Source organism: Macrobrachium rosenbergii, chromosome 22 (genome assembly GCF_040412425.1).
Source record: "Macrobrachium rosenbergii isolate ZJJX-2024 chromosome 22, ASM4041242v1, whole genome shotgun sequence".
NCBI lineage: Eukaryota > Metazoa > Arthropoda > Malacostraca > Decapoda > Palaemonidae > Macrobrachium > Macrobrachium rosenbergii.
In genome coordinates this window covers 17,423,051-17,448,771 of record NC_089762.1, presented here as the reverse complement: position 1 = coordinate 17,448,771, position 25,721 = coordinate 17,423,051, and the positions used below count along the sequence as shown (strand labels likewise).

The 25,721-nt window shown below is 44.9% G+C and overlaps 1 protein-coding gene across 1 annotated transcript; it reads left to right on the top strand.

The window, feature by feature from the left end:
• The first annotated feature begins 18,424 nt into the window (after nucleotides 1-18,424).
• On the top strand, nucleotides 18,425-19,270 carry LOC136850431 (tigger transposable element-derived protein 1-like). Its single transcript, XM_067124010.1, has one exon. The coding sequence runs from the start codon at nucleotides 18,425-18,427 to the stop codon at nucleotides 19,268-19,270; it is 846 nt and encodes a 281-aa protein (XP_066980111.1).
• The last annotated feature ends 6,451 nt before the right edge of the window (nucleotides 19,271-25,721 follow it).

Sequence of the window (25,721 nt, the reverse complement as noted above, 5' to 3'; positions counted from 1 at the left end):
TGAATTGTGAACTAACCTACTGACTAGATGACAGGAGGTTCGATGGAGTCTCTCTGCACACTTTCCCTCCCGTTGTGCCCCTGTTCGCAGGTACATCGACCAAGGGAATAGGCACACACTTGGAAGACTTGCTTCCTTCAGGTGAGTGGAACTTGTATGGCAAGCATCTTCACACCAATTTTTGAAACTCAGGACAGTTGTATTGGCTTTTCTAGAGGCTCAAAATCTTGGTAAGCTGCTCTGCAGTACAGATGAGCGTCAGTACCCCTTCACCGCAAGAGTAACTTCTTCCAATAAAAATGGGGGAGCAGGTTTTCCTCCAAATCTACAGGTTGATGATGCAAGTATACAAGTGGGCGGCTGCACACTCAGCAAGCTGTTAGCTAGGTATGTCCTGGGGCTTGGGAACATAAGGGCAGTCAAGCTTATTACAAGTGTCAGGTGACAGGGATTTGGCTCTCTTCTCCAGAAACTTCACAAGATTTCCCAATCTTTGTATGCTCCCTATGATAATCATCAGATGTCAATGTACTGTGCTATCATTCCACTTCCTCAGTCGCTGGTAGAACATCTCCCAACCCATGGAACAATGTTCAAGCCTTGGAAGAGGCAAGGGATCTCTCAGTTGCTTTTCCCTGTCTACAAATGTGGGAATCATGGTATAGGGCTCTTCAGAACCCCGTGCCGTGAGAGCAGCAGAGGCACTTGTCTCCTTGGATACCCATGCCTCTGACATTGGTCCCAGGAAGTCATCTTCCCAGGCTGATGAAGAACCTTCCACCAGTGCACGGGAGTTCTCGGATCTATGTGCATCGGTGGCTGCTGTTGTACGGGTTCCACAGGATCCTGTGCCACAGGATTTTCAGGCACGGCTCTTTCAGGCACCAGTGTCGCTAGAGGTACACTGGGTTCTGATTAGACACCTGTGTCACCAATCTCTGACTCTGGAATCTTTTCCCCGGGCAAGTTAAGGTTCCACTGCAGCTGCACGGGGTCCCATGGACTTCTGTGACACTGGTGAGGTCCCTGGTCTTCTTACGCTTCCAGTGCTCAAGTGCGACCTCACCCCTGGCATGTTCTTGCATGGGAACAGTGCCGGGGTCCCAGATAAGTGATGCAGCCCACAGGTAAGCTCACCCAGGAAGGAGGTCTCCTTTGGCTTCTTGTCTGTGGAGGCCTAGGTCTCCAGCCAGACTATGACACTCGAGGAGATGCGGTGCTGTCATGCTTGAGTTTATCCTGGAACTTGTAGAAGTCATTCAGTCCCATCTCGAACTGGGTAGTATTACTCATGCCAGATACTACCGTTTCCAGTTAGAGTGCCTCGGTGCTATCTCCAAGAGGACTTGACATCTCAAGCCTGAGTGTTGATGACTCTTCTGTAGTACTTTTTTCAACTAAGAAAGTAGTGTTCATACATGTTTCCTTTCTAGCCTCGTGAGGCTATCAAACGAGCATTCTCCTCGGCCAGCATGTGGCTGTGAGTTTGCTCCAAGTACCTCAAGAGGATAGGGACATTGGTCCGTCCCTCACACTCCAGAAGAACCTGTCGGTTTTTCAGGTATTCAGAGAGAAAGTGGCGTCAGCTGCCCACTCTCACATCTTTCTACCATCAGAACGTTGCCCGCAGGTCCTGGGACTCTTTTCCCTGACCCCTGTGGTGGCTTCTCAACAAGTTATTTAGCTTGCCCAGATCACATTGTGGACAGTTTGCATCTCGCCAAAGTGTTCAGTGGCAAAGAGCGAATGTATGGGGCGACTGTCTCCCTCCCTTCTCTCTTTTTTCTCTCCTCTCTTGAAGAGAGAGTTGAGTTGCCTTCCGTCACTTGCTGGTTGGGTGGATCATGCAGGTGACCTACATAACTGAGCACCCTGTCTATAATCTATCTTAGATTTATAGATGCAAGTCCTCCCTTTGTAAGGATTGGGAAATGAGTGACATATTGGCTGGGTGTTAACTGGTTTATTGGTAGTTCCTTACTGAGATTAAATGTACAGAATCTGTGGAGATGTTATTGACATGTGCGGACCGCAACATAGCATCTACATACAAACAGAGCAAAACAGAGATAAAAGACTCAGACATCTGTGTTTGTCGGCAGACAAACAGATGGCGAGATCAAGTGACATGATTAACATACAGTGATGAAACATACATCAATGGAAAGGCAAGGCCAGGAAATTCTACATATGGCCAATTGCATGAGATTCAAGACAGACTACTGAATACAATGCAATAGCATAAAACATGTGAAATGGAGAGACGTTTGGCGTCTTCACAAACAGAAACACACATACAGTTTGATACAGAAGATTCGGTGGAACATTACGAGTACATGATTAGAATGCTTGCATGGCAATGCAAGTAGTGGTGATTGTACATAAAACAAGACGACAATGGTTAGGGAGAAACAGACGGAAATATTATATGGTTGAAATCGCATTCCATTAGAGAAAGAAAACGAGATGCTGTTGTTTTGTCTTGGCCACTCCGATGGATGACGATTGACGAACACACAAACACACGTGTTTGGAAGAGACAGCATCGGGCTCTTACAAATACTCTCCCCCAAGACATGGGCAACGTCTGATTGTTTGGAAGAGACGGTGTCGGGGCGACGGGCTTTTACACCCTCTCTCTTGCAAGGGGAGAGAGGAGTTGATGATAAAACAACCCATTGTTTATCCTAGTTTTATTGTCTCTGATGCCCTGATGGGTTCGTCTGAGCATTTTTCAAAGCAGTGTTGCTTCACACACATTTCGAAAGGTCCAGAAGTTTGACAGTTGAACACAGTCATTCACACACTTGTTCAGTTCATCAGAGGCTGGTCTCCTTCCTTTGCTCTTATATGACCAGGTGCCCAGGAAGGACCAGGTGACCAAGAAGGAGTCCCGGTGAGGCAAACTCCAGTCAGTGCAGAAGCTTATTCAGAATCCAAGACGTAAGTCTTCCTAATTTAAAGGGTTGATTGATTGCATATCGTGTGGGAACAAATCTAAAATTTTTAAAGTTATTTGTATTTTCCCTAACTATACAAACCTGAGGTCCTTTACATTAAATGACCACCTCAGCCACCCCTCATTCTGCTTCCAGGGCCAAAGGCAAAGTGAGTACATACTGACTTGGTGGTTGGGACTCCCACCCGTAGTTGGTAGCTAACTACTTATTTCATCATCTTGTTTAAGCTAAACGGCTGTGTTCCAGCTCCTGCTGAAAGTAATTTCTAATGTAAAGAACCTCAGGTTTTGTATAGTTAGGAAAAATACAAATTACTTTAAAAATCTGTGATTTTACTTAGGATGCTTGGGCCTTGTTTGGCTGGGTGGTTATGTTTCCCTGGCCCAAAGGAACCATGACTAATAATTGAAGCAAGTTTTTTCATGCAGTGCATGAATTCCACAATCCAACTTAACTGGTGAAACTTAGAACAAAACCAATCTGGTTTCAGCTCTGTCCATATCTCTATTTTTCTAGATGAACATAGCAAAAGGCACTCCAAATATGCTAGCCATCCTTACTCAGTGCAATATGTTATAGTATGATGTTTGTATTAAGCATTTGTTCCTACACAAATAAGCCATTGTTTGTATTTTATATTAGTAATTTACCAAGTAATTACATAGTAATAGTTTCCTCTCTTTTACGGCAGCTTAAATTAAAAACTTTGCAGGTAACACTTCAAAGTTTAGTGCAGGTGACTGGTCTTACCCACTAACGGAAATACCAGGAACTACTTAGCAGACAACCTCATTCTGTTTCTGCCGACACTCGAGTAAACACTGAGTGTCGATGGCAGCTTTGTTCTTAAATTTGCCAGTTGGAGGCCAAATTTCAGTGATGTATTATCGCTGGTTTCGGGTAGCCTTCAAGCCTACAGCTTTCAGGATCAATATTTTAATGCTTTGTTATTAAGATCTGATTCAATTTTATATTTCGCTACAGTAGCGAATTTGCATTCAAATTGAGTAATTACCAGTAGCTTTGTTCTTAAATTTGCCAGTTGGAGGCCAAATTTCAGTGATGTATTATCGCTGGTTTCGGGTAGCCTTCAAGCCTACAGCTTTCGGGATCAATATTTTATTGCTTTGTTATTAAGATCTGATTCAATTTTATATTTCGCTACAGTAGCGAATTTGCATTCAAATTGAGTAATTACCAGTAGCGTAATTTACCGATTAAATGTAAACATTGCATTCACTACTGAACCAGTATTTTCGGTAATGTAATGCAAATCTACAAGTCTCAAATAATGTTTGGTAGGACTTGAGATATGTCTGTATGATGGTACTCGGTGTACTTCTAACTTTGGTTGGTAAAGGTTAACTTTTATTTTCCGAGTAGCGTAATAAGATGTAAACATTGTGTTAGCTACTGAACCTATTTTCGGTAATGAAATACATATCTGTAAGTCTCAAATCATGTTTGTTAGGAGTTGAGATATATCTGTGTGATGGTACTCTGGGTACTTCAAACCTTTGTATGTAAAGAAGTAATTAAACATCTTTTTATTACACTGTCCTTTACAGAGAAAAAAAGTGTAAGGGCAGAATGTAGTAAGGAGAGAATTTGTGCTTATTCTGGTGGCACTGGACTTTTGGAAGAATTGACATTCTTGACAGCCGAGAAGGGGCTCCGATTGTCCAGAGCACTCAACACCACCTGAGTTCTTGGCTCCCAAGCTGCTACCTTGCCTGGCGCCAGGCTAGCCGGGCGCCAACTACATCCCGGGAGCACATAGCTCCTGGCGCCAGTTCCCGATCGTCTGGTGCCAACTCTCTCCTGCTACCATCCCTCTTATTTTGTATCCACTTGCTCCCGAACCTGGCTCCCTTGCTTCCTTCCCATGCCATTGCCAGTCTTGTGTCTGGGTTAACAGAAGTTCACCTTGTAATAGTGAAGTGTTTTGCAGTGGGGGAGGTGGCTACTCATCCCCTGATGCTCCTAGACAAAGTTCCCTGTCAGACTCCCATGCACCAGGGAGGAGGCATACCTGGAAGTCCAAGGGAGGTTGGGGGGTTTACTCACACAGGTAGTCTCCCCTTCAGTCGAGCCTGTTGTCTGGTCCCAGGTATTGACAGATGTGTAGTGAAGGAGGTGGCTATCCGGCCAATCGGATCTCCTAAACTCAGTCCTTGTCAGACTCCCATGCACCAGGGAGGAGGCATACTGGAAGTTCATGGGAGCCCGAAGGGGTTTGGCCCCAGGTAGTTGCCTCCTCGGTCGAGCCTGTTGTCTGCAGGTGTCTATGGACAGCCATTGTAGAAGCACCGATGGTTTGTTTTATAGTGATTCTCGGCCACTCAAAAGGCTCGTTTCGGTTGCTGGGTGTCTGAGTGCCCAGTAGTGTGGGATAGTGGATTCGATGGTGTTTTTTCTAGTGATTCTAGACCACTGAGAAGGCTTGTTTCAGCTGCTGAAGTATCCAGGTTCCCAGTGGGATCTGAGCGCCAGTGTCTAGGTGTTCATTGTTCGAGCTCCCAGTGTCCGAGTGTTCACCTGTGCCCGCATGTCCACCTTTATCCACATGTCCACCTGCAGTTTGGCACCAGCTGTTAGGCATTCAGTGTCACCTCTTCAGTACAACCTGCCCACAATTATTTCGTCTCCTCAGTTTGTTCCCCCTTTGCCTAAAAGCTCAAGATTCACACTACAGTACTTTGCTGATACTACAGTACTTCCTCTTTGTGACAATTAGTGTCTCAGAGTTCTGTCATTTGCAGACAGGGACTGTTGTGTCTGGAATTTGTGAGCTGGTTGTAGAAAGCTCCCTTCTCTGGCGTGTTCTTCGTCCTCCTGGGATCTCTCAGGGAGTTGGAAGTTTGATTTCTTTTGACTGGGGAGCGGGGCTGGTGTCTTTTGTCTTTCCTCCCTCTGGTGCTTCGACGGAACTTCAACCTACTTGTCGAGGATCGTGTCAGGGTTTTGAAGTAGGGTCTTTCTTGACTGACAACAGGAGCGTTGGTAAGAAGATAGAGGACTCTCTAGCATTTATCGAGGGACATATCCACGGAGTGTCCTACTTAGTTCTGTCCAGTGTGGACAAGGACAATTGAGATAGCTTTTAGCTTTTTCTGCTATTTTCTTTGGATCTCTGGATGAGAGAGCTCTAATACACAGTTGTAACCAGCCTACATTACAGTCTCCATCGCAAGAGTCAGCTTTTGGGATGTCAGTCTCAGATCTCGGAACATTAGTGGATGAGTCTACAAGGACTCTGTCTTCCACTGAGTTGTTTTTCAAGTTTGACAGACTTCATAGGAGGGTTTTGCTACTCTTCCTTTAGTTTTCATCCAGTTCCTAGGTTTAAGGTGCAGACAGTAAACACCATAACGTTTTTTGGTTCTTCACAGCCACTGAAGATACACGCGCATGATGCTTGCCGTTCCCTGTTTCTGTCAACCAGTAAGGAGGCTAGCCTCATCTCACAGCCTTCCTACAGTTTCGCTGTTTTCTCATCGATCTCATCTTTGGTCCGTCTTCCTTGGAATGACGAGATCAACTCTACTGAGTGCTCTGTTGCTGAAGTCCTTACTTGCGCTCCAAGTAAGAAAGCCCCATGATCCCTCCAGGACCAGTGCTTCCTATCAGTGCCCATTCTGAAATGCCTGGAATCAACTTCCAAGTACAGTTTCACTTATGTCTTCAGTCTTTACAAGGTATTTTCAAGTCCACACAAACTGTTTTCAAGTCCAATAAGAAGCCGTTTTCGCATGGATGTCCTTGTGCCTGCAAGAACGGCAAGGATCAACAGGGTCAGCTACTAGTTCGCTCAGATGTCCGTGAGCCTGCACAGTGTTATGCAAGTTCGCTCCATTGCTTGCGAGTCCACAGAATCGTCAGTGAGTCTGCATGGCCTGCAACTCCCCTCTCTCTCTTCAATTAAAGATGAAGTTCTGGACGGGGATGAACCAGACAGCCTAGTAGTCCTCTCTCCCTGACATTTGTCTTCTGTTTCTGGCCATAAACATCAGTTTTTTCCTGGATATACCCATGAATCCCTGGACAACTAATATATTTGTCTCCCTCTGAAGAAAGATCAAAGGTTTTGAACACATACTGGGATGGAATCACAGCTGGCACTATTGTTTTTTCCTTTAGTCCTGGTCTTCAGTTGGACATGCAGTAGTGGCTGTCCAAATTTAGACTTTCAGAAGAAGTCCCTCATCATGAGACTAGTCTTAGACTGCTTCATTCTCCTTGTTCTAGTAGAGGGAGCCTACTCGGGGAACCGGGAAATTTCCAGGGCATTTTCCCAGGGGAGTGGAACCTTCACACATATGACAAGTTAAGTATAGAGCTGAAAGCCATTCACTTAAGGCTTCAGTTCTTCTCAACCCTAGTTCACTCCTAGACTGCTGTATTACTTTAGACAAAACCACAGTCCTTACCTTTTTTTACATTAGCACTTGCCACCAAGCAACAAGAGGGTTTTACTGCAGACTATAATCGAGTTTTTTCTAGTCGAAGTGGAATTTCTGGCGGATGAACTAAGCCGTCAGAAACTCACTCTTACTCCTGAGTGGACCTTGAACCCCCTGAACTGTCGGTTATATGCTTCTATGGGGCAGGCTGACCTTGACTGTCTGCCACCTTAAAGGAACCTTCTAGCATGGGCAACAGACACCATACTGCAAGATCATTCCAACCAGGACCTCTACGATCTTCTACTGTTTGACATGGTCAAGGAACGGCTGAACTTTTTCAGGCTTGTCAGAATGCTACGACGTGCCTTGTAGTCCCGTTCTGAACCATAATTTATGGTTCCCGAATTGCTGTGGTTGATTGGGGGGACTCTCCAAGAATCCTTCCACCATTTGTTTATTCTCAAGCAACCACACTTGAAGAGAGACCACCAAGAGTGGTGCACTCTTAAGCGGACAGGCTTTGGGCGGTCCCGGTGCTTGTCAGGAAGGAGGGTTTTTTCAGAGGAGCTACAAGAGACATTTGAAAGATGCAGACGTCGTCATCTAGCTCAGTCTACCAATCCAAGTGAATGATGCTCCGAATCGGGTGTCTCAGACTGCAAGTTTCTTCTTCTGAGACACTTATGACTCAGTGGCAGCATTGCCTTCTTTATCGGAGAGGATATAGAGTTTTTCATGTTCCTCCTTTTTAGGGGTATCAAGTTACATTTGACTCAGTAAGCTGTTTGCTTGTTTACCCTGTTTTTTTTTTAACTGAGAGGACCCTTCTATGACCTGGAACCATTCTCTCTCTTTCAAGAACTAGTGAAAGAGAAGACGGTCTTGACAGCTGGGGACAGTGCTCCGGGCTCCCAGGAGCACCCACCAGCCCTAGCCTTTACCTTGCCTGACTTCAGCTCGCCTGGCACCAGCTACAGACTGGTGCCAGCTCTGCTCCAAGCTACAGCCTGGCGCCAGCTCTGCCCCAAGCTACAGCCTGGCACCAGCTCTGCCCCGAGCTACAGCCTGGCACCAGCTCTGCCCCGAGCTCTTGGGAGTCCCCGCCAGCTACTGACAGATGAGTACAGCCTGGCGCCAGCTTCCGATCACCTGTTGCCAAATCTCCCCACATCCTTGGCTCTTGGGAAGAGTAGGAAGCTCTCTATTCTGTTGGAGTTTTCAGGTATTATCTGAGCAGGGTTGGAAGCACAGGGGGCCCATGCATAACCTTTAGTGTTCTGACAAGGACACTTTTTTGCCCTTTGTCTAAGAACGCATTGTTCTTCTTCATATATGGACTTGGTCTGTGAGACCATTCTTAGTTTCAGGAGAGCATTGGGTCTACTTTCAAGTGAAAGCTAAAGACATCAGAACAACTTCTACCTCATTAGTCTTCATGCATATACGCCCCTTACGTCCATCTTACAATCAGCCTCCAGGAAGTGCAATTAATTTTTGCTTCTCACTTCTTCAGAAAAGTTTAAACAGTTAAAATTTTTTGCTGTACCTTGTGACTATTAGTAACTGGCTTGGCATCGCAGAAGGAAGCATAAGATTTTCTCCTACTTTCTCTTCACACCTTGTAGTAAGGTGCAGTTTTGTGAGAGCCGAGGGGTACTACGAGTATGTACCTGGAGCACCCACCACAATCTGTGGATGGGCCGTGGTCTTTATTTCAGTGCAGGTGACAGTGTTATCTGGTTGTTTTTCATTTGTGGTACTGCGCACAGGGCAAGGGCACTTTTTGAAGTTTTAATCACCACCGGTTAGCAATGTCACTGCATAACTTCCAATTATGCTTTGCCAGCCATTGGACGACTACTTGCCTGCAAGGCTCCCACTTGGGTAGAGGTGCTCCACGGCTTTACCGCCATGCCACTACAGGGTAAGTTGAGCACCAACCAGAGGCAATTTTCTACTGCAGGCTCTCTTAACTAATAAGGAACTACAAGCATTGTATTCAATGCTAGCAACTTTTTCTATTTCAAAAACATTACACGACTTAATATTTTGGAGTAGAATTTGTCTATGTGTCCCTCCTCCTGTCAATGTGGGGGTCATCTATGTAATTACTTGGTAAGTTACTTATATAAAAATGACATCTGTATAATAAAAAAATTTTTATATATACTTACCAAGTAATTACATGACTGGAGCCCTCCCTCCTTCCCTCCGATGGACATAAGGCATAAACATAATGAGGTTGTCTACTAAGTAGTTCCTGGTATTCCTGTAGTGGACGGGACCAGTCACCTACACTAAACTTTGAAGCGTTACCTGCGAATTTTTTAATTTAAGCTGCTGTGCAAGAGAGGAAACTATAGCTATGTAATTACTTGGTAAGTATATATAAAAATTTATTTTATTATGAAAATGTCATTTCTTTACATAGGAGTTAGCTTGCAAATGTGAGTTGGATGGCTGTTTAACTTTTAGACAAGGTTGGTAACTAGCGATGATTAGTCTACACTCCACTTTGCTTTTGGCCGCTGACTGCCATTTGCTTTCATGCTTTTTTCTTGTTTGCTTGCTTGCATATTTTGTGTTGATATTAAAGTATGCAGACCCTTAATTTCCAACTGCGTTGTACTGAGAGGAAACTGATAACCCTTGGGTGCTGCCCCGGGGAAAGAAAAACCTTGTAATTGGTGTCTATTTGATTGAGGTTGATCCTCACTTTTTGTGTGTCATGCCTTAGGCATGACTGTAATCAATCAAGTCCTTGTTCAGAGTGTTGGGTCTGACCTTCTGAACAGTGGGTGGAGTTTGCCGGGAAGAAGAATAGTGAGAAGAAAGTTCCTCTGGTGTCATCAGATTGTAATACTCCGCCGGTGACACCAAAGATTTTCTCTGGTTCCATCTTACCCCCGGCCAAATGACCACCTGCTGTTACCACTCCTAAGGGAGCAGTTTTCCCCTGTGCCGGCTCCTGCTGCTTCATCAGTGGAGAGCTGTTGAAGGAGGGAAGATGACCAGCTCAACTCCTCTCCAGCAGTTTCACTTTGCTCGCAGGAGGAGTTCTCCTGGAGAGGACGCTCTCTTGGGGCAGGGGGAGATTGTTTCACCTAACCCGACCTTTGTTGTGGGTGCTGTGGAGCCCGAGGAACTTAAGTTGTGGCTTTACACAGGCCACTCAGAAGAGCCAAGTGTGTCTGGTCTTATTCACCATTTGAAGGCTGTAGAGGGCCCTCCTGTTACTGCTGCTTCGTTAACTGTGATGACTTATATGTTTACGATATTCATCGGCTCAGGGCAACCACTGTGGCTGTAGTATTGCAGCACATCCCTTTGGTAATGTGCCCTAGGTGTTGCCATCAACTTCATTGCTTGGTGACACCCTCAACCGGCCACCTAAAGCTGCTCTTGGCAAGAAGTAGTTGAAGAGAAGAAGGAAGTCGTCGTCTTTGTCTTCATCGTCAGTTGCTGTTGCCTCCTCCCCTTCTTCCAAAGCTAGCAAGTGAAGGAATAAGAAGTCTGCCTCGCCCACCAGTGAGAAATTTCTTAGAGCTTCCAGTGGACAGCACTCTCTCACAGAAAGGGTTACCGGGTGTCTGCTAGTGGTACCTTAAGTTCCGCTGCTCCTGCTTTACTGCTACCTGGTGTACTCCAGAACCCCAGTGCAGTGGTATTGGCCCCAGTAGCTCACCTACCTGGGCTGGTAAGGGTCCCTGGTCTACGAACCTGGGCCTGGCTGCCAGCATGGCCCAGTGAGAGAAGGTGAGCAGAGAGCATGCAGGAGCGTCCTCAACCCCCGCCCCCCACCACTCTTCAAAGAGAGTGGCCCAGGGGTCCTGGGACAGTGGCCCAGCTCCTCCAGCCCGGTCACCTGGGCAAGGCAAGAAAGGTCCCCACTCATTCTTCTTCCTATGTGGAAGCTCCGGCTTCTAAGAAGACGAGTGTGTTTGTGGGACAGCCTCCACTTGTCACGTGAGTGGACCTGTTCTCCCTGACCCATGTGGATGTCATCATCATTGCTGGCGACTCTCCATGGCCTTGCTCACCTGTCAGGACTTTGATCTCTGGCAGGCTGGGCAAGGGTGCTCGCAATCCCTCACATGTTCCTGCAACCTCCTCAGGGTTCTCCGAGAGCTGAATAAGTCTAGGGCTCAGGACTGGGACCATTCTCATTTCCGTTCCAGCCTGTCCATGGAAGCATACGTTCCAGGTTCAGTCCTCAGATTATACAGGTCATATGCTCAAGTGGTCAAGGGATCACCAGGTGGCTCTGGCGTGCATCCCTCTCCTGCAGGAGGAGCGATTCCGGAGGACTGTGACCTAGAGGGACCTGAGGGTTCTAAGCCCTAGGACTCGGACACCCTTTAGTTACAGAGGCACTTTGTGGAGATCATTAGTCTGATACAGCAGTATAACGATCTCGAGGCAGAGACCTTGGCTTTCCCTGTGGACCGTTCGTCAACCATTTAGTACATTTGGGGACCCCAGATAAGCTTCGAACAATCTTGCTAACCAAGGGAACTCAGGCCTCCTGAGTGGGACGTGACTCTCATTTTGAGGAGCCTGACTCATGCTCTGTATGAACAGTTGAGAGAGTCATCAGATAGGGATGTGACCTTTTAGACTGTTTTCATGCTTGCCCTGGCTTCGGCGAAGAGAGTAGGCAGGCTTCATTGCCTTCCTTTGATGTTAAGCACTCGAGGGGATGAGGATCTGTTATGCTCGAGTTTTCCCCGATATTTGTAGCCAAGACTAAGAATCTGTCAATCCATGGTGCCCGATTCGAGTAATTTTCCATCCCCTTCATAAAGGACTTTGTAGGTAATGATCAAGATGAGATGTTGCTTTGTCTAGTTAGGGTGGTGCAGTACTACCTTAAGAGAACTCGGCACCTCAGGCCTGAGTGTCAACACCTCTTCATTAGCACCAGCTTGACCAAGAAAGCGGTGTACAAGAACACTTTCTCTTTCTGGCTTCGTGAGACAATCAAGCAGGTGTACTCTTTGTCTGATGAGGTAGACAGGAGCAGAGTCCAGGTGAGAACTCATGAGGTTAGGGGTATTGCCCTGTCTCTTGCATTCTGGAAGAACCTGTTGGTTCAACAGGCATTATTAGCAGGGGTGTGGCCCTGCCAGACCACATTCACGTCATTTTACTTTTGGGACATTGCCCACAAGTCCTTTGACACATTTTCCCTGGGTCCTTTGGTGGCTGATCAAGTTTTATAGCTCATCCGGCTGTCGTAAGGGGACACAAAGCATCTTGTTTAAGGTGATTGGTAAATGGGCGAGAATGTGTGTCTGTATGACAGGAGCACCCTATCTTTCATCTTTTTGTAGATTGCTAGATGCATGTCTCCCCCCCCCTATCTAGACAAGGGGAGAGAAGGATTGACAATGAAACAAACCTCTGACACTATTGGGTTCTTCCAAGCCTTTATTGAATAATGATGCAAATTCATTACTTCATGCCCAGAGGCTAGAAGTTGCAGCATCCCATATGTTCAACAAGCTAGAGGTGCGGGACCCCTTCCTCAGCTCTACTAGACGAGGAAGGTATTCCCGGGTGGGAAGAACTACCAGTTGGTTCAGAGATTTACTCAGACTCCACTCTCCAATGGGTAAGTCTTCTATGTAAAGAATGAGGGTTTGTATCTGTGTAGGAACAAATAGTCAATTGTTAAAGTAATTTGTTTTTTCCCAAAAATACAACTTTTACATTTATGTCCCGCTTCCCATAGTGACTGAACCTTTACAGCTTATTTCTTCCCATCCCTGCTATTCCCCTTTCCTTACCTTTTTTTATGTAACGCTCCCCTTAGTCTAATGGGGTGGGGTATGTTCAGAAGAGAGGGTTCCCAGCATCCTCCTCAGACAATGAGTGTAGTTTCCAGGCTAATGGGGTGGGGTATGTTCAGAAGAGAGGGTTCCCAGCATCCTCCTCAGACAATGAGTGTAGTTTCCAGGCCAAGCTCTACCCAGGTGGAACCATGATCCAAGACCTCGCTCACCTCAGCTGCTCTTACTGATTGATAATTGAAGTTCCAGTATGCCTTTGTCTTTGATTGAATACCTGGAGAAGATGTGGCCTTCATTGGACAAGTGTGGGAGTAGCTCTTTGACTGTGCCTTCATTGAACAAGTGTGGGAGTAGCTCTTTGTGTTCTTGGACTACTCAGGTTTTTGAGAAAGAGTCTGGTGATGCTTCTGCTGCTGCTACTGTTTCTTCCACTACTAAGGAGGTTTACACACCTGTAGAAGTAGTGCTTTCAGTTGGAGATCCCCTGCTCCTTAAGCTGCATCAATGATTACTTCCTGCCTTGATCAGTCTTCCTGCATTTGATGAAAGCAAGACCTCAGCTAGGAAGGTGAAGAAGTGCATGCACTGCCCCACAATCTCCTCCTCCTCCTCCTCCTCCTCCTCCTCCTCCTCCTCAAGCTGGTCTTCTTCCTATCCTCCTCCTCTTCCTTTTCACCCTCTTTCAGCCAGAGGAAAAATGGAAATTCAAGAAAGCCTCTCACAAGAAGCCCTGTGGGGCTTTGAGTGATTGCTCTGCCAAGTTTCTAGGGGAAGGAGTTCTCGAACACTTGTGGGTGATTATTTAGCTTCTGGCTTGGCTGACATGGGTCTTGTTAAGTGTGCTCAGTACCCCTTCTTAGCTGGCTCCATCTTGGATATGAGGACTGCCCCCTGGCTCCTCTTGCAATTGTGTTTTGCCAGGAACACACCTGTTTGAGCCAGCACTGCCTGCTCACTTGTCTCGGCTCCAGTGTCTGGATTGGGACTGCTCAGCAAGTGGGTCTGCATGTGACAGGTCTCTTCTCAGTACAAGCCAGTACCAGGATGACCTGCTTACTCATAACCATACTGTTTTCCACTTGGCTCATGATGTGCCACTGGCCCTAGGGTTGCATTTGTTGGCAGTGCACATACCTTCCTGTACCCTCCTTTAGTTGGGTTATTACTGATTGCAGAGAGCTGTATGGGTTGAGTGGATACAGCTTGAATGCCGTTCTGAGCATTGGTCTTCTGAAGCTGATGGTGTTTTGCCTAGTGTACACCATTGCCCCAGGAGTGGGCACAGCAACTCTCTTGGCAAGCAAAGAGGCTGGCAGTCCTCCTCAGCTGCCACAAGTAGGGGAATGCCTGTTGAGCCATTGGGCAATGTGTCAAGAGACAGAGCATGGAGTCCTGTGTTGTCATTTCATCCAACTTCTGGTTGAGCAAGCAAGCTCTGGGAGGTCACAGAGCAGTTCCAGTTCCTGTTGCAAGAGGAGCAACCAGCTAGGCTTTGGCAGGTTGTTCTTGGCCACCTGTCATTATTGGAGAAGCTTGTTCCTCATGGGCACTGCCACCTGTTCTCACATCAGGGATTACTGGAGCAGGCCTGGTCAGCTCCAAGCAACCCTCCCTATCAATTTATTCCCCTAGCAGAGAGATCAGAGACAGAGAAGACCCTGTATGTAAGGAGCTCCTCTGAGTTTTCCCCCCTCCAGTAATGTGCTTGTTCTGAGACACTTTTAAGGATAGCTGGAGTGTGCCCCTAAACGTCTCACTCCTCTCAGATGTGTAGGAAGAGGATGTATTTCATCAGAATATCGATGATTTGGAAATGCTAGCAGTGTACTATCCCTGCAAGCATTCTGGGGACAGTGGATAAGTCATTTGATGTTGATGAGTGGCAATAACACAATAATGACATTTGTCAACAAGCAGGGAAGGACCACCAGGGTCAGGGGTTAAGATGGTGTAGTCCCTACACCCTCAAATAGTTGAGAGACTTTAGAGGTTTTGGGAACACCACTGATGGATTTGTTCACCATAAGCTATGGCTAAATAGAACTCTATTGGTGAGCTGCTTTCCCATTCCAGACCCCTGGGCGCCCTGTAGGGGGGTAGTGCCGTCAGTGCACCTCATGCGGTGCACTATAGGCATTACTTAAGGTCTTTGCAGTGTGCCTTTGGCCCCTAGCTGCTACTCCTTTCATTCCTTTTACTGTACCTCCTTTCATATTCTCTTTCATCTTACTTTCAACCCTCTCCTAAAGATTCATAGTGCAACTGCGAGGTTTTCATCCTGTTACACCTTTCAAACCTTTTACTGTCAATTTCCATTTCAGCGCTGAATGACCTTGTAGGTCCCAGTGCTTGGCCTTTCGCCTAAATTCTATATTCAACTCAGACCCCTGGACAGCTTTGGAAAATGCCATCCATTGCTCTTGGAAAAATCTCTATGCTGATGCCTTTCTGCCATTCAGCAAGATTAAGCGAGTGATCAACAGAGTCCTGGTTACACCATTTCTCAGGATGACCCTCACAGCTCCTCATTGGTTGTGTGCCTATGATTCCCCAGTTTGCTGTCCCTCTTGGTTGAGGCACTGAGAGAGAGTCCCTCTTGGCCCATTTTGCTTCATTAGCCACACATTCAGAGGTAGGACCAGACAGTCAACTCCCTTTAGCTTCATGCATGGAGGCTATCCAGTGTATCCTGTAAAAGAGGTAGAGAAAGGAAAGGTGGGCCTTTCCACAGGACTGCAGTGACACTGCTGAATCCAACTAGTTCCCTCCTCCCTGCTGATGCTACATTTTCTGTGAGTACTACCACTCCTTGGTCCAGGAGGGTGAGGCTACTTGTGTTAGGAGAGATGTTTACTAACTCACTCACTCTGAATGATGATTAAGTGCTGTGTCTGGTGTCTCCCCTGTTGAGGCACTGATCCAAGCTCCTCAGTCACCCTCCACTGCTTCTGTCTTTTGGCATTGGAGATGAACTGAGCACAAGTTAGGGAAGGAAAGAAGCATCCTTGATGCTCATCCTTGTCCTCGGCCTCCTCTTCATTGAGCTCATTTTCCACCTCTTCTTTGTCCTCCCCTTTTCTCTCTTGTGGGAGAGAGGAAGAAGAGGAAAGTCCAAGAGGGCCTCTCATAAGAGGTCGTGTAGGGGTTGGAGCGAGCAGTTTTCTTTCTCTCCAACACCTTTGGGTGATAGTGTAGCTCTTGGCTGGGTTGGCAGGATTGATATGGGCTTCCCTGTACCAGCCAACTTGGACAAGGGGACTGCTCCTGACTCATCCAACATTGTGAACACTCAAACTTGAGTCACTGCAAGTCACTACATGTTCCTGGTCTCTGGACCATATGCACACAGATAGCAGGAGTAACTCTACCTCCTGTTGTTTTTGTAAAGGCGCACAAGATAGAGCATGTGCAACTTAATTCCACAAAACATCATGTCCAAGGACCATGTGCATATAGGCAGCAGGGTTGGCTCTTCCTCCAACACTTCTCTGGAAGTATACCTGGCTGAGCCAGTGCTGCTTCCTCTCTTGGTGCATGCAAGATCCCCAGATTGTGCACATGCACATACTAATGGTGGTTTCATGTGAGACAGATCCCCCTTCTTGGCTCACAAGTACCACGAGGACCCATTCATACTCAGCCATACTCCCTCTCAATGTGCATCTTCCTCCCTGTTTGTGGTGGGAGGGGGGGGGTACCAGTTAATCCTTTTGAGAATCAAATGGGCCTGGATAGCCTTTCTCCTCCAGAGCCTTAGTAAGCTGAACAGGGATGGCATCTTGGGAGATTTATCACACTTATGAGCATAACATTGTCTGAGAGACTTCCACCTCCCCACACCTGGTCTTGGTGCCTTCGAATGAGCTTACACTTGGTTTCACCCCTGAAGTGAGGCTGTAAGTCATATGGCCATGCTCTCAGCTTTGGTGTGGTGTTTTGGGCTAATTGGACTCTAAAGATCTGCAGATCTGTTTAACAAATCATGCAAGTCTCCCCCCCTAATGACTTTTAACTTTTTTTATTAAAATATTTACTTTTTCATTATTTGATATTTATTTTTGTTTATTTTATTTCATTAATATAATCCTCTCTTACCCTTGACTCTCTCATATCTATTTCAGATTGACCTTGAGGACTGAGTTACAGTCCAATTGTTTCTGCTTCCATATGTTTGTAGTTTAGCCATAAAAAGAACCGATAGTAAATAAATAATATAAGGAAAGAACTGCCAGAAAATGTGTCCCCATGCATATGACAATACGTTTGAGTAGCTGACATTATTTGCTGGTGTGTTGAAATCTGGTCATTCCAGGGGCTTACAGTATTATAAAAGACTGCCTTTGATGATGAGTAATTCTGTATCACAGGTAGTGCTCGAGTTATGATAATTCGACTTACGATAATTCGCTTTTATGATGGGGTTAGCAGGTAATACCCATACAATAATATTTTGAAAATAAGTACAGTATTTTTTAAATTTGCGGGCAACTGGCGCAGGCAACAGCGTACAATCAGGCAGCATGCGGTGTATGATACATTGGCCCGAGAGGCTGGAATAGGTACATTAACTCATTGAGCCGACCTCACTTGCTCTTGTTGTGTAGGAAGCTAAAATAGGTCAGTGTTCGTGTGCGATTTTTGTGCGTTTGTAAGTAAACTCTAAAACTCAAATTTGTATCAGTATGTCTGCCAAACACCCAAGTGTGTCTCCTGCTGGTAGTGCAAAAAAGAAGAGGGAGTCTATCACTCTGGCAGAAAATGAAAATTATCAACCAGCGTGCTGCTGGAAAGCCCATCATGGTAATCGCACGTGACGAGCATATATCGCAGTCGATGGTATCCACCATCCTTAAAGACGAGAAACGGATAATGAACGCTGTAAAGGCATGTGCTTCAGTTCATTTGACAGTTATATCAAAGAAGAGGATAGGGCCCTTGGAAGAAATGAAGCAGTTACTGGTCACGTGGATGGAGGACCAGATGCAGAAGCGTATGCCACTCAGCCTCTTAACCATTCAAACAAAGGCTTGCATGCTTTTCAATGAACTGAAGAAAAAATATGATAACCACAACAAAAGTTTTGTAGCAAGTGCTGGATGGTTTCATCGCTTCAAAAACCATCATAATTTTCATAGTGTGAAAATTAGCGGTGAAGCAGTAAGTCAGCGTCAGCTGACTTGCTGCTGATGCCGAAAAGCTGCTAAATCTAAGGATGTTTTGCATAAAATCGTCATAGATGAAGGGTACCTGCCGGAGCAAATCTTTAATGTCGACGAAACAGGAGTATTGGAAGCGTATGCCTCAGCAGTCCTACATCCATAAAGAAGCAACAATGATACCTGGGTTTAAGGCATACAAAGATCGACTGACTCTCCTGCTTGGGGGAAATGTGGCTGGGTGTAAACTTAAGCCACTCGTGATTTATCACTCCAAAAATCCAAGGGCATTAAAGAGAATCGACAAGAATATGCTTCCTGTGCATTACCATCATAATGAGAAAGCATGGATAACTGCAATGCTGTTCGAAGACTGGTTTGTGCATTGCTTTATTCCAGAAGTGAAAGATTATTGTGGGGAAAACAAAATCCTCTTCAAAATTCTGCTGATTCTAGACAGTGCTCCCGGCCACCCTCAGAACATCGGAGATATTAACGAGAACATAAAAGTTGTGTTTCTGCCACCAAACACAACTTCTCTCATACAACCCATGGACCAGGGTGCTGTGGCTACGTTCAAGGCCTATTATCTTCTGAACATGTTTGCTCAGGCTGTTCAGGCTACGGATAAAGAGGAGAAAGATCTCAGAACTTTCTGGAAGGAATTCAATGTTGAACATTGGAAAGGTGTGGAAGGAGGTAAAGAAGAATGTATGAATGGGGTTTGGAAAAATCTGCTACAAGTGTATGTGAACTCATTTAAAGGTTTCAGTAAGGATGAAGAAGTTGTGGAAATTAATAAAAAGATCTTGACACTTGGGAGAAGTTTAGATTTAGAAATTGATGAGAAACACGTCCAAGATCTTTTAGATGTGCAAGATGTAGAGCTAACTGCACAAGATTTAATTGCACTTGCAGAAGAGAGAAAAAGAGCAGAAGAAGGAAGAAGAAATTGAAGAAGAGCCAGAGTGAATGTTTACGACAAAAGCCCTGGCAGAGGTTTTTGCCTCATTTGAACATGGACAGACTTTTGAGTGAAATGGATGGGAACACGGAACAGTTTGCTAAAGTTGAGAGAGCACATCAAGACGCTGTTGCATGTTACCAAGTCATTTATGAAGAACGAAAAAAACACTAAGCACCCGACGATGGAATACTTCTTTAAGAGAACGACCCCAGTGGCATCGCCTTCCGCCACCCCTACCCCCACCCGCACCCCTTCCCAGACATGTGAGCCTCGATCCCTACATCTCTTAATTTTGAAACACCTGAACTAACAGAAGAAGAAATACTATCTGAAGAGGAGCGAGTTCATGATCTTGTGGCTGTATCATCCTCCTCCTCTTCCGATTTTTAGTTATACGTAGCCATGAACAGCCTGACAATAATAATTACTATACCGTATATGTATAGAGTATACTGTGTAGTATAGGCTAGGCTACCATATATGTATAGATGGTACTGATTACCCTAGTGTAGGCTAGGCTATATTTGAGATACAATTTTTTCAGCAAACGATGGGTTTTTTGGAACCTAGCCCCATCATAAGTAGGGAATTACCTGTACTGGTTGAAATTGTCATAACTATAAGAAAATGCAGGCCTTGCTGCATTAGATAATTGTAAAACAGCTGGAGATTGCAGAGATTTCTGTAAATAATTGCAAATAGAGTTAACAGAGTGAGTGTGAGGAGGTTTGAGTGTGACTCATTAGTGGATATGAAACTTTTTCGAAGTACTGGGTTAAAGTTAACTACTGGTAAATAGACACCAACTTGTAGGTATTTTGGTTAGATAAATTATAAATGAAAAGTTAGTTTCCTATGTTTACCAAATGACAAATTTTTAAGCAATTTGTATTTTTCATAACAATACAAATCTGAGGTCCCTTACAGTTTTATGGCCACTCCTCAATCTGTTACCCGGGTCAAAAGGTAAATTGGAATGTTTACATCCAGGCAGGCGGTACTCCCGCCCTACCTAATCACCTTGTTTGAAAGTAATTCCTTATGTAAAGGACCTCAGGTTTGTATAGTTAGGAAAAATACAAATTACCTAAAAAATTTCTCATTTTTGGAGCTTGTTAGTGGTCAGCAGATCTTGCAAGCATAATCGGGTTGAAGCTTTTTCTAGCTTTACCCTGCTGGTCACTGAGATGACTAGTGGATAGGAGGCAGTCTTGGCACTTTTTCCTGATTCTTGTGGTTCTTTGAGGCAGTCTTGTCCTCCTCGGGAGCCTTCGGCTTCTGAGTGGGATGTGACTCTTTGTCCTCCACAGTCTAATTCAGGCATCGTTTTGTAAGAGCCCTGATGCTGCCTCTTCCAAACACGTGTGTGTGTTCGTGTGTTCATCAATCGTCATCATCGCAGTGGACAGGACAAAGCCAGCGTCTCGTTTTCTTTCTCTACAGGAACGCTATGCATTGTTGTCTTAATGTATGTACAATCACCACTACTTGCACTGCCATGCAAGCATTCTAATCATGTACTCATAATGTTCCAACGAATCTTCTGTATCAGACTGTACGTGTGTTTCTGTTTGTGAAGACGCCAAATGTCTCTCCATTTCACATTTATTATGCTACTGCATTGTATCCATTAATCTGTCTTGAATCTCAAGCAATTGGCCATATGTAGAATTTCCTGGCCTTTCCACTGATGTATGTTTCATCACTGTATGTTAATCATGTCTCTTGATATCGCCATCTGTTTGTCTGCCGACAAACACAGATGTCTGAACCTTTTATGTCTGTTTTACCTGTCTGTGTGTAGATGCTACATTACCGCTCGCACACATCAATAACATCTTCCAAGATTCTGTACATTTATCTCAGTAAGGAACTACCAATAAACCAGTTAACACCCAGCCAGTATGTCGCTCATACCCCAGTCCTTACACTGGTGACCCCGGAGTGACCCGAAGGACCCGGCCAACCCAAGATGACGACCCACGCGCCGACAGACCATTCGCCGCCTCGCTGTTTCCCGCCGTTCCTGAGTTCTCAGTAGAAGTCCGACCCTCCGAGATGACCCACTCCACCACCGGAGCCCTGGATGCCTCCTCCAGGAAACCTGAAGCCGCCCCCGCACTCATACTGGACGAGCTGACCAACGAAGGACCAGCCACGTCATCCTTCAGCCTGCTGCCGCCCCTCTCGAGCTGGCTACCAAGGATCAGCCGCCGTCATCCTTCACCCCTCGAGCCGGCCACCAGCTTCAACCAGCTCCCTCCTCCTCGAGCTCCTGCTGGCCGGTGCCGCCCTTCAGCCTCCTACCCGCTCCTAGCCCAAGCCCTTCGAGCCACCTACAATTGTCGCCAAGACAATTTCCGCATCGATGCCTCCCTTGTGGGGGGAACATTGTAAGAGCCCGTCGCCCCGACGCCGTCTCTTCCAAACAGTCAGACGTTACACACGTCTTGGGGGAGAGTACTTGTAAGAGCCCCGACGCTGCCTCTTCCAAACATGTGTGTGTTCGTGTGTTCGTCAATCGTCATCATCGCAGTGGACAGGACAAAGCCAGCATCTCGTTTTCTTTCTGTACAGGAACGCTATTTCAACCATACAATATTTCCGTCTGTTTCTCCCTAAGCATTGTTGTCTTAATGTATGTACAATCACCACTACTTGCACTGCCATGCAAGCATTCTAATCATGTACTCATAATGTTCCAACGAATCTTCTGTATCAAACTGTACGTGTGTTTCTGTTTGTGAAGACGCCAAATGTCTCTCCATTTCACATTTATTATGCTACTGCATTGTATCCATTAATCTGTCTTGAATCTCAAACAATTGGCCATATGTAGAATTTCCTGGCCTTTCCACTTCCACTGATGTATGTTTCATCACTGTATGTTAATCATGTCTCTTGATATCGCCATCTGTTTGTCTGCTGACAAACACAGATGTCTGAACCTTTTATGTCTGTTTTACCTGTCTGTGTGTAGACGCTACATTACCGCTCGCACGCGTCAATAACATCTTCCAAGATTCTGTACATTTATCTCAGTAAGGAACTACCAATAAACCAGTTAACACCCAGCCAGTATGTCGCTCATACCCCAGTCCTTACAGTATAAGGCCTAGGGGGAGGCCTCAGACTGACATCTTAGACCTAGGACTGTCTTCCTGCTAGCCAAAGCCTTGACAAAGTATATTGGTGGGTTGCATGACCTTTCCTATCTTTTTCTGATACTCCTAGGCTTGGGAATTCTTTTTTGCTATTTCTTGAGTTGTGGACAAAACCCAAAATCTGTTAGTTCCTGTCATGATATGAGAGTTCCTCAGGTCACTCTCTTCAGGACTTTGTTGGTGATGATCTAGATGAGATGCTTGAATGGCTATTGCAAGTCATTAGGTAGTACATAAGAAGGACCCAACCTCTTAGGTCAGAGTTTGGCACCTCTTTTAGTTCTAGCAGGCACAAAAAATTGTCTAGGAACACCCATTCTTTTCAACTTCATTCTCAAATCAAATTGATTTACAGTTTGTCTGGTAAAGTGAACAGTTACACATTCTGAGTGAGACCTGAAGTCAGTGGCACGGGACCATTCCTTGCATTTTGGAGTAACTTCTCTTGGGCACAAGTAATGATGGCAGATGTCTGGAGATGCCAGACCAGCTTTACCTTTCTGCCTAAGGGATATTCACCCCTCAATTACCTGGAAACCTCCTTGGGACCTTTGGTGACTGCTCAACAGTTTGTATAATCACTCAGGCTCCTTTTGGACAGAAAAGCACCATACCTAAGGTACTTACAGGGCACAAGGCTGCGGTTGAATGGTTGAGTGATTGGTTCCTCATGCCCTTTATTCCATTTCTTCCTCCTGCAAGGCAGCAGCTTGGGCTGAGTATGCATGGAACTGATACACATGTAGGCATGCTACCCAATTGAACATTCTGTCTTAAGAGGGTAAGCTTATTAGATGTGACTGCACCTTGTCTTTTAATGGCAGGGTTGGATGTTAGAGCTAGTTAATATTGATTAGAATGTAGCTACATCCAACTTGTGGTACTCCTCTTAGGGGTTATACTTGGTTCTTCAGGTTCCTCCTATAAGAGCAAGACACTTCTCACTTAGGCTTAGTTCCTTAATGCTCAGTCAACTCAGTGCCAGTCTGATTAGGTACAGGACATTTTTGGGTGGAGATTTGACTAAGCAGTTAGTGCAAGAGACTAATTCTCGTTTAATAAATAATCTCTTAAATAGGAACAAGTCAGAAATTTTTAAAGTACCGTAATCTGTATTTTTATTGGGTATAATAACCAGATTCTTTTATCTTAATCCAACCTCAGTCACCTCAGTTAGTCCCTAATGCCAAAAGGAAAAGTGCTTGATGACTTTAGGTGAGTGGAGTTTCCCCAGTTTACCCACCGACCACCAATTAACTTCTGTAGTTTGTTACCAAGTTTCAGTGACCCATTCTAGCTCACTGCTGAGGAATAATTTTAAAATAAATGGCTCTGTTTATATAGTTAGAAAAAAATTAAATATACCCAACATTTTTTTCATACTTTTAGAGTACATTATTGGTATGGGACATGAAGAGCAGCAGTCTCCAATTATGGCCTCACAACTCAAACAAAATAGAATCCATTTTAAAACAAACCTACTCTTTATGTTATTCATTCACAAAGATTTCTGCATAGTAATTAATTTTATTAAAACCTACAGGAACTCTCTTGAAAATACAAATCGTTTTGATTATAAAGTTAAAATTGTACAGAATAAATAACTTTTTTTTATTGTTAATAGTTCAACCTCTAATTTCACTTATTAAAAGTATTAATAAATGGTTTAACTGGTTGTAACTATGATTATGCGATCTGAATGAGTTTCAAATAGGTTTTAAGATATGTAACGTCTATGCAGAAATTTCAGGAATGAATTTGTCAACAGCAGAAATCAGTTTTATCTATTAGGTATTTAACCCTTTAAACTTTAGGTTACCTGCACTAGCCCACTCACTGACTACCATCTCAATACTTTGACTAGCTTTACTACCCCACTGAAAAGGTTTTTTCATTCCTTGTTTATGTCATATGAATTTTTTCCTTTATTTAAAGTGGTTCCTAGTGATTAATTTCATCCCAATTTGAAATAAATCGTCATCCCCATTCCCCCTAAATAATTCCAGATTTTAATAACTAAAACAAAAAGCTCAAGATCTCCCATTTCTCAGCTGCCTCTGGCCTTGTTCAGCAGCTATTGGGTAGTAATACAGATCTCTGCTTTACCTGCTACCTTCCAGTGTCATTGCCTTAAAACAGCTAAATTCTAACAGTAGCTTAGTCCAATTTGTACAGTATTTGCATACTGCATCTGAAGTCGTAGATCTCTTTGAAATGTGTCCAGCAGAAGGATATTTTATAGGAACTGACGACAGTGGCGAAAACCAAGTTAGTTATACAATAACAAGGTTTGGTTGAAATGGCACAACACTTCATCAGATTCCGACTCACAACTTGGAGAATGAATTATGTTGGAGAAAGATCCTGTGTTTTAGATATGTGTACATGATTCCCGGATCGTGGTGCTGCAGACAATGGTTTCACACGTGGCAACGCTAAATATTGTGGAGAGCTGTGAGCACATAATTTTTCAGATGCCCATAGTGTTCCTAATATGTCCAAGACTCCCTATAGCCTATGTGCTAGTAGAATAGGGCACAAGAGCATTTTGCTGTAGCTTATGCTAGTTTGGTTTTAACCAATTCTACATAGGTTTATGGGAATTTGGACCACAATATTCAGCATTTGAGAGCCAACCAGGTCTGATCACCCAAGTCCAAGCCTTCAGGGTGCTAACCTGAGGATACTGTTGTGTCAGCCTTTCTTTTAGGAGGGTATGCATATCATGCCTTGGGGAATCTGTAAAGACCTGAGAATCCTTCTCCTTCTGAACCCATTCAGGCAGAGTTGGAACAGGTTCAAGAGACTGTTAGACTCATTTGTGAGCTGATGATCTCAGGGGAGCAATCACTACTACTTTCTAGGGGGCACCCTGGAGATGAGGCAGTTCTGATTGCTGTGGTTGCTGGTTGCTTTTGATGTCTTGGAATAGTTTGTCCTGATCTGCAGAGGAAGTTTTATATGCCTGAGGATGTTGAGACGACTACTCATCAAGTTGTTTTATTAGTTTATGGACTGACAAACGACCTCCCACTGGAGAAACTCAGAGATGGTTCTTTACAGTTACTGAGTCAAGAGCCATTGAGTCTGTTGCCATGGCCTCCTTCCAGGCAACAACATGGCTTGACCCTTGGTTGAAAGCTCATCTTGCCATTGTCATCTCTGGACTTTCGTCTGCAGATAAGAGAGAGAAGTTCAGGATGATGTGAAGAGAAAAGTCATTGACTTGCCTCTTGGACCAAAGTGTAACCTATGGCAAACTTTGTCTTGAGAAGG